The sequence below is a fragment of the Nestor notabilis genome, unplaced genomic scaffold (genome assembly GCF_000696875.1).
Source record: "Nestor notabilis isolate BGI_N333 unplaced genomic scaffold, ASM69687v1 scaffold10676, whole genome shotgun sequence".
NCBI lineage: Eukaryota > Metazoa > Chordata > Aves > Psittaciformes > Psittacidae > Nestor > Nestor notabilis.
In genome coordinates this window covers 7,119-16,625 of record NW_009933316.1, presented here as the reverse complement: position 1 = coordinate 16,625, position 9,507 = coordinate 7,119, and the positions used below count along the sequence as shown (strand labels likewise).

At 45.1% G+C, this 9,507-nt stretch overlaps 1 protein-coding gene across 1 annotated transcript in view; it reads right to left on the bottom strand.

The window, feature by feature from the left end:
- Positions 1 to 5,635, bottom strand: part of LOC104407519 (calpain-5-like) — a 45,391-nt gene extending 39,756 nt beyond the window's left edge. The window contains exon 1 of the mRNA XM_010016822.1: positions 5,471 to 5,635. Within this exon, the coding sequence (XP_010015124.1) occupies positions 5,471 to 5,635 (165 nt within the window). The remainder of the gene's footprint in view (positions 1 to 5,470) is intronic.
- Positions 5,636 to 9,507: the final 3,872 nt, after the last annotated feature.

The following is a 9,507-nucleotide window of genomic DNA, read 5'->3' as shown; positions in this document are numbered from 1 at the left end:
ACTTGGTGGAAACGGGGGAGAATCAAGCCCCTGGCATGCAGTGTTTCTAGGAACACGGGGCAGGCAGTGTGCCACGAGCATGCAATTGTCCACTTTCAGTCACGTATCTGACCTTTGGCACCAGGGAGTTAACAGGGATTTAATCAAACACAGCAGTAGTCCCTCCTGGGACACCAGAGGGTTTTCTTGGGAAGCAGTTCAGCAGTTACCAGCACACAGCATCTTGCTGTGCTGTCTTATTGAGAAAGAACCAGCTCTGTCTTTCCACATAAGGGTACAGTCATAGACCTTTCATAAAGAGAAGATGCAGATGAAAGCAAAAACTGGGCTTAGAAACAGAGGGTCAAGCAGGGAAACCAGGAAAACATGTAAAACTAATTCTGTAGGATCAGACTATTATTTTCCTTTATGAATAACTAAAGAACACCACTGATCTGTAAGGCAAGCTTACCCACGCTTTCCCCACATGCATGCCTGCCCTGGTTGGGGGATCACTGCTACTCGTTTAATGCTGACAAAGATGTCTTTGGGATTAGATACTTTTTACAAGGCCAGTGCTCAGCAACAAAACTGAAACAAGCCCAAGGTTTAGTTAAAAAGAAGACAGAAAATACCCTTTCAGCAGTGACTGTCATTCCTGGGTATTTTCACTAGAGCTGCATGCTGCTGAAAGCCAATGCTGACCAGCACCACCACCACACAGAGGCACTGTTTGCCCTCAGCAAAGGGTTAACCAGTATAGATGGCCGAGGACATCCCAGGGCCAGCAGAGACAGCAGGGGCTGAGAGGCTTCTCCTACCTCTTGGCAGGACACAGCTGCCCCCAGCCCCACTGCAGCCTGGCAAAGGGCATGGAAACTCCAGGGACATCACAGGAAAAGAGCAGGATGGGGTCTGACACCAGTATCAATGGGCAGAAAGAACGGCCACCAATGGGAGGGATTTTTTTTCTTCTTTTTTCTAACAACCCAGCAGGTTTTCCCCACAGGAATTTTCAGGTATTTTGTGTCTTAAATTATTGCTTTTGATCTAATTCTAAAAAAGAGAGGCCTCCAGCTCTGCATTAGCTTCTAACAGTGCTTCTTGAAAATGGCTGTGCAATTATCAGCCATTTATAAATCCTTGCTCAGACCCTTCTGTCTGAGGGCAGTTCTGATCAGCCCCTGCATGACCTGCCCCACGACAGGCAGGAGATGCTGTCCCTTTGTGATGGTGTGGAGCAAAGAGAAGAGGGAAGGACATACCTCAATTCTCATGTGATGCAAGGGGGTCAAATGCAGGTGCTGCAATAGGATAGTGGGGATATATTGACCCCAGTCCGCTCTCAGTGCCAGCCTGGAAGAGCACAGAGCAGTGGGAGCACCTCCCCAAGTGGTGTTGGGGGGCAAAAGAGGGAATAAGCTGTACTTCATAAAGACATGATACAGCAAAGAGGCTTCCTGCACACTGAAGAGGTCTAGAAGATGCTGCACCTTTGAAATGGTCATGCTCAGCTCAGTTACTATTTTAGAGGTGGACAGAGGAACCGAGACATTAGCAGAGTCCCACATTCTAAAGCACCAACAAAGAATTCATGTTGTTGGCATCAACTCCTGAATTCACCCTCTGAATTTATGGTTGGCAGAGAGCAGGCACTTGTGGAATATGATTCACCTCAACCTAAAGGCAACACTTCAGATATGTCAGTTCTAACACACACTGCACACATCGATTCCTCTCCACTGCCTGTAACAGGAGCTGGTGGTGACTGTCCCAAATCAGATATCCATTACAAGCATCCAACCTTTGGGCACAGCAAGTCCTGCCCAAAGTGCTGATAAACTGCTGTGGGCACCCTGCACCCAGAGAAACCAGGGCCCAGTACTGCTCACAAGCAGTGCTCAGCACTCTTATTTGTTGGATGATCTTTCTGTAACCACATTTCTCCTCAGAAAGTCACTCCATCCCAGGGAGGCTGCACAGTAATTACACAGTGCCTTTTGTGCTCTCCAGTTTCCTAATACCGGGGTGCCACAGAAGTAACACTGCCCCGTCTTCGTTCTCTTTCCCTAAGAGTCTTCAAAAGTACAAAACAAGTAATTAATGTCAGATAGTTAATGACCTATCGCTGTGAGTCTGACTAGAATGAGCAAACAGAACATATTTAACATTGCAGGTGCAGCTCCAAGGACAAAAACAAACTGGAAGAAACCCTTTACCCCTCCTCCTCTTTTCTCTCTCACTTACACTCCTTTTTCCATTAGAGCAGAATAAACCCCTTTCAACTGTACAGATACTCTTCTAAGCATTTTCTCTGTCTGGGCACCACCAGCCAATTAGGGTAACTGAACAAAGCATGAGCATATTTAAGAGTTGAAACTGAAATACTGGCTTTCACCTCTCCTCAGAAGAGCTTTAAAGTCACAGATCCCAAATGTACTTGTTTGGACACCAGCAACAGCAGCAACATCCCCCAGCTCTGTGTGCTCTGGGCAGCACTCCCAAGCTGCTCACACAGCTACACAGGCTTTCTAAAGCCAAAAGCTACTTGCTGGTACTATTATATACAAGTAGAAGCATCCAGAGAGGCTATCCACTGCCTGTGTGGATGGTGAGAACAGGGTATCACCATTTAGTTCCTTCCCATTCAGGATGCTCTACGAACATCTGGAGGTAACTGGGGGAGACACAGCTGTAGTTTCTGGGTAAGCTGATGAGGCAAGATGACTGAGTGACCTGCTCAGGGTCTGACTCAGTAGATGACAGTTCAGACCTTTGCCACGTGGAGCTATATTGTACTCTAAGTTGACTGGCTGAATGCTTAATTGTCCTTTTGGAGTGATGGGCATTCCAGAGAGTTTCTTTTTTTTGGAGAGGAAGATGGCCTTGCAATGTGAGCATAAGGCAAAGAGGAGGCAACCCATGAATAAACATTGGGAAGTAGATCCTCACCTCTGCTCTGCTGCACAGATCTGGGCCCCTCTTCCTCAAGATGTTCTATCAGGCTCACTATGAGAACTTAGGCAGCTTCCACCTCCTTGGAGCAAGGAAGGCACAGCTTTACAACAGCACACAACCACTGAATGACTGAGACTGAAAGGGACCTTTGGAGGTCTCTAGTCCTTAATGAAGAAGTTGAACAGGACTAGATTCAGTATTGACCCCTGGGTACAATGTTCATTGCTGGCCTTCACCTAGACTTCATACAGCTGATCACCTTGAATGAACACACAAAAGAATGGCCTAAAATGGCATCCTTGTCTAGACTCCAGCTCTTCACATCCCTGATGAAGCACAAAGGCTTTCTCTGACCTTGCTGTGACTGGCTGTGTAGTATTTTTCTTTCTAGGAGGGCCTGAAAGACTCCCAATAAACAGGAAAGCACTACAGAAATATAAATAAACCAAAGGACTTTGGAATTCTTCTGGTTTGTTTTCCAAATTCATTCTCCCTGTTCTTCAACCTCATGTCTTACTTGGAAAACTGTGAAGCAGGAAAGCGACTCTTGCTCTGCTCACTAAAATTCCAGCCCTGAAGCTGCTGTGAGGAATGAACACCACCAGGAAAACAGGAAAAAAAGGAAAAATCAAAAATAACCAACCCAGTCTCATGAAATCCTGCAAATACAGCACAGCCTTGGTCAGCCTCATCTGTGATCCCCTGCCACACAGGGCAAGGAACAGCACCAGCTGCATATGAAGATCACATTGTCATTGGCATCATGTTTGATAAGAAGACACACACGTTTGTGCTTCCAGAAGGCTAGCACCAATCCCAGAAGTGGGCACGGGTGAAATGAAGGACAGATTCATCACGCTTAAGGGTAAAAGCACTGTGTGCACTTGACTAGAGGCTTCCACTGTCCTTTTCGTTACACTTGTCAGAGCACAAGAGCAGATTACACTTTCTGATGGAAAGCCACGTTGTCAAATTTGGGAACGATTTTGTGTTATTCTGAATTACTAGCTTATGGCTGTGAACTACTTTAGAAATGCAAGATATGTGAAGCATAAAACCTCAGAGCAAACCAATTAGCAGACCCCAGTATTAACACAATTTGAAAAGTCTAGTACATTAGTCACAATTAGAAGCAAATTGCACATTTGTTTTCCTGGTAAGATGCTAATGAAAGTGGCAAATAGACATAAGCACTATTGGCTGTGTACAGACAATAGCTGTTCATCTTGAATATGAAATCACTGGTGTGGAATCGAGATTTTATACAAGTCAAAGGCCAAATCCACAGACACAATAAAGGAAAGCTCTCCATTCCCTCTGCATAAAACTTGCTGCTAAGATTTCACCAGAACCTCTCTGAAATGTGGCCAAGGAAGAAGGTAACAAGATAAAGTTCACCGCAAAACAAAGTTTTGCTTAGACACCTCTTGGGAACTCACCTTCTCTGCTCTGCATCAGCTACACATCTGTGTAGAGTGCTCTCTTACACTGCAGATGTCATTCAGAGCTCCTAAGACCCATATATAGCTGGGCTTTGTGGTTCCAGTACAGTTAATACAAAAGGTAACCTGGCAGCCAACTATACACACATGGTTTCCTCTTATTTTTGGCACTATATAGAGAGCAAACTGATTCTGGAAGCACAAGTTAGTTCCCTGTGGAACAAATATTAATCCATTTGCTTTGACCAGAAAGTGTGTATGTGCTTATAATGAGGGCTTTCAATTCACAGCACTGGTGGCAGTTAGAAACATCTAAGCATGTTTTCTAGTGTAACACGACCACTCCACCAATGATGGCTTGGGTTTGCTGCCTCAGATAGACCCCTTGCTGTGGCTCTTCTCTTTCCAACTCTCTCCTCCAAGAAAAGTTACAAATCATCTGTTTATACATGTAAATGATCTGAAATGGGAGAAATTCCCTTTGGCACTGTGAGATTTCCTTTCCCATTTTAATAAGGCACATGTTACTCTGAAAACATGCACAGAGCTCTAATAATGAACAATAACCCAATGTTATTACTACAATTGTTTCCAGTATTCCAGGCAGGAAGATGCCACCTATTCAGTTAGTAAAATTTTCTTTTCCATAGTGTTTTTGCAAGGGTTGTATCTAACTTGAAGAACAACTTGGTGAGGCACTTGAGTGGGTAGCTAAAGCTCAGATGTTATATTGCAATTACTGTGAGTACACACCAGGCCCTCAGAAGTGACATGTATTGAACAGAAACTTCAATTAAGACTCTCCACACCTTGCTGAAATGCCTCTGTCAACACAACAACGTAGACAGGTCCATATCCACAGACTGACCCAGGAAATGAAGACTTCAGTCACAGAATATATTCCTGTATTGACCTACTACCTGTATTCTTAATTAAATAGAGGGCTGATTTAAATATCAGTATGGCTGGAATCACCTCTCACTGCTGTTTGTTATTAGAGAGCCAAATACATAACTGTGTTCTAGTACAGAGAAGACAGTAGGAGCAGAACAATACAAAGAGCAGCTCCTCACAAGGAGAGCATCAGTTACCTTTGGGCGCTTCCATTCAACTTTCCTTCGTGATGCTGACTGGTAGAAAAGGGACTCATCTGAGGCTGGAAACTCAGGATCTTCAAAGAGCCGCCTCTGCTGGATACACTGACCTTTCAGCTCGTGGTACTTCTGATCTCTGAAGAGTCGCACTGATGAAGACATATCTTTCTGTCTAGATAAGATGAATATTGGCTTGTGTAAATCAGGAAGGCTCTTTAAAGTCCAGAGATGATACCACTCAGTCTTTAACAACAGAGCATATAACTTGTTCTAAACAAGATTAATTACTGATTTCTGTTAGAAAAAAAATAGACTGATAAATAGTAGAGTAGGATGGTATTTTTGGCTGAAGAGAACTCTTATCAATCAGGCAAGACATTAGAGAATCCAGACCAGGCACAAACCCAGGATTTTGCTTTGTCTAATTGGCTGCAGTGGTTACAGAGTGGGGCTCTCAGTCTGTACCATGTATGAAGGGCTGGACCATCTCTCAGGCCTATATTCTTCTTCTGACTACTAAAGCTCCAATTAACTACTTCAACTCTTCTGCCTAAATAAAACCAAATCTAGACTTCCACAGTTCTCCATCTTAATTTAAATGACAATTATTTGGCTGGTATCTTTGTCTTTGAACTTTATATTTCAGGGAACTGAATTCCCAGAAGCAGCAAATATGAAGAAACAAACTCACAACAACAAAAAAAAAAAAACCCAAACAATTTGCTCTCAGGCCTTAGTTCCTAGAATTGTGACTATGTTAACATGGCAAGATTTCGGTCACAGCCACACAGCTCATATAAATTGCTTAAAGACATTCTGCAGATCAGAAATCAACTACAGAAATCATTCAGCATAGTTCTAAGTCTGGGGGACATGAGGGATGCTACTTATATTTCAAGGGAGGGAGTGAAGAGAGTATCTGAACTTACTCTGTTTGGAACACTCCTGTGTGTCAATTCCTTTCCTCTTCCTTCCCACCACGAGTTAGGGATGTATCTCCCCTTCCTTGAGTGATCTGCAGCAAGAAAAGACAAACACAGCTTGTCCTGATGTCAGATCATAAGAATTAAACAACATGCATGCAATGGAGCACAGCATCACGTTGTCCTAGCAGCCTACTTGCTGTGTGCTGTTGAGTGATCTCAGATCACTCCTTGAGCCACTCCCAGCACGAACTGGATGAGATTCCATAGATTTCCAGAAAACTACACCAAGCTGGGCACAAGCCTTTCCGGGCATACAAGTGAGCACAACAGGAGAAATAGAGAAGAACAATAAGGAACACTTGGAAATGTCACATTTATCATGGTCTTTTTTTCTTGTGAGTGAAAGCTACTATGGCCAAAATATCCTAAAGGATGGTTTGAACACCATCCCTCTCCTCTCTCACTCCTTTCCACTCCTGCCCCAAAATAAATAAGATGGTCCTTCAAGGATGACAAATGCTGCTGTCATGCCTTCATTCATGGGAATGAGGAGAGTATTCAGGATTGCTCTTCTACCTTGTTGCCATTCTTGCACCCATTCCAAAGCCTCCTAACCACGTGCAGAGTAATCTACACCTAAGTGTAAGTCCCATATGATTTCTATCAGCAGAATTTTACAGGGCAAAGAGATACGACAAAGAACCAGTTTATTTTTGATATTTCAACCAGCCAAATCTTCAAATGCCAGCTCATTCTCCATCCTTTCTCAGGGCTAAAAATCCAGCAGTAAATGTTGATACTGTTCCATTTTTAGCAATTTCCCTTTTCTTAAGGGCATTTTCTTGTTAATTATCCCCCTCAAAAAAGAGAGTCACACAGCATCTCACTTGGCAAATGCCTCCCAAGACAAGGCAAATAGACCTGCTTTCCCCCACAAAACAGTTCTTCAAGTGCAGAGCAACTTCTCAGTTATACAGAGATAGTACAGGGACAAAGATAGAAATGAAGTGTTTGGCTAATTTGGGTGGGCTATGGAGTATTTCATGGTAACTGCCGCTCCTGCTTATTAACAATTCCCTCTGTGCCAACTAACATTCTAAACTGAGCCTACTTTCAAGATATGCTTGTTTTAAAACAGCCCCTGGGTGATAAGGCTTTCAGCTGTCACTGCCTAATTCATAGAAATAGGTCTTCAGTGACCTCATTTCCCCACCTTTTCTCCCCTTCTATCTGCTGCATTGGAACACAAGTCCTTCCAGGATTAACACCCCGTTGCACACCAGCAATGCACAGAATGTGGTCATAAAGCACAGCACGTGAAATCAAGCTGCTCTCTGCCTAACCCCGGGCTCTGTGGGGCAGTGCTCACCAAGGGGCATGCTGGCAAGGAGGAGGCTTCTCCTGCCAGGCTCTTAGCCTGCTCTTCTCCAGGCTCCCTGTGCCATCCTGAGCGTGTGTCAGAAAGGGACACGGGCTCCCCTGGCTGTCCTGCCTGGCTGCTCGCTGCTTTGCATCCACCCAGGAGACACCAAGCTCCAGAGCTCAAGTCCCACCATCATCTAGTGAACCAGCAGGAACCCAAACACAACAGAAGGCTCTTTCTCGTGTTGGGAAGTCCACAGTAAAGAATCTAAATGCAGTTTCTACACAACAGCCTCCTGGTTTGAGCACTGAGGATGGGGGACCACAGCTGAGCCCCTCCTCCCCTGGGGTGTTCACCTGCCAAGACATGGCCCAACCTGGCTGAGACAGGCACCAGGCTCCCACTCCAAGGTTTAGTTTTGAAGTAGCTCCCGGTTTTTGACCCTCAGCTGAACATCAGAACTAAGAACCACACTCCCTCCTCCTTTCTCGAGCTCACATCTGCTCTGCATCCAACAGATTTACCTCTGCTTGGGCTGACACTCAGTGTACAGCTGCACTGAGGGAACACCAAGCAGGGCTTGGCAGCAGCTCTTTGCAGGGCTCCCTGTGCCATCATGTGATAGAGCGAGCTGTGCTCAGCGTAAGGAGGGCCAAGGAGCACAGTCCTAAAAATACCACCAGTTTGGAAACCCTCTGCTGCTGTGCAGAGAGAAAGGGACCACTCCAGGGGAGGCACAGAAGAGAGAGGAAGGGGAAAGGTGCCCCTGAACAGCTCTAGAGGTCGGCTCTTCTTGTGGGATTGGTTTATTTCCCCTACCACGTACAATTACAGACTTGCTTTTTGTCTTTCCCAGCCTCTGAGCTGAGCTCCTCAGCACTTCACCTCTCTGGGCAGCAGAGCCCAATGTTTCTCCAGCACCCCCTTGATATCAGCAGTACAGGAGGTCCTGCATCTCTCAGCTTTCAACCACTGAGCTTTAAAGTGTTTCCTTGACCATCTCTTTATCCAGTGAAATTCCTGTTTTAATCAGAAAAGGGATGTCAGCAGAACAGCAAAGACAAGCCAGAGCAGATCCCCTTTCAATCAGGCTCTACGTGCAGAGTCCCCTCCTCAGCCTGACAACAGCAGCATTGCATTTTTACTTACAGTTAATACTCAGAGATGCTTCCCCCATCAGAGCCAGCAAGAGTAAGGCTAAATCACTTTCAACACAGTGGCAAATACCAGCTCCTGGCATTATTAGCAGCCTTAAATTAAAGGGACATTCACTGGAAATCCAGTTCTTCGCAAACACATTAAGATGAGCGTCAAGGATTATTTCCACTACCCAACAGTATTCCTTTACACTCACATTCTCCTGTCTTAACCTTTCTCTTCCCCAGCTGCAACAGAGAACATCCACAACAAACAAGACTGACTTAACAGTCTGGATCGGCGCGAGGGGGAAATTATATCCTCTCTGCCATTAAATTCATGCAATAAGCACACAAAATCTAACAGAAGTAATCTCTTCTCAGCCCATTTTTGTTACTCTGCATAGCTAAGTGACACACAGGGTAAAGGCAGAGAAAGAAGTTACTGCAGCTGTTAAGAGCACCCCTCAGCAGCCAGCCAGCTTGCATGCAAACACATCCCTCCTGCTCCTATCCCTGCAGGAGAAACTCAGCACAGAGCTAGGTTTGACTTAACAAAAACCAGCACTTTCGGTCCCAGCAGCAGTGCCAAGCAGCTGCAGTGAGCCC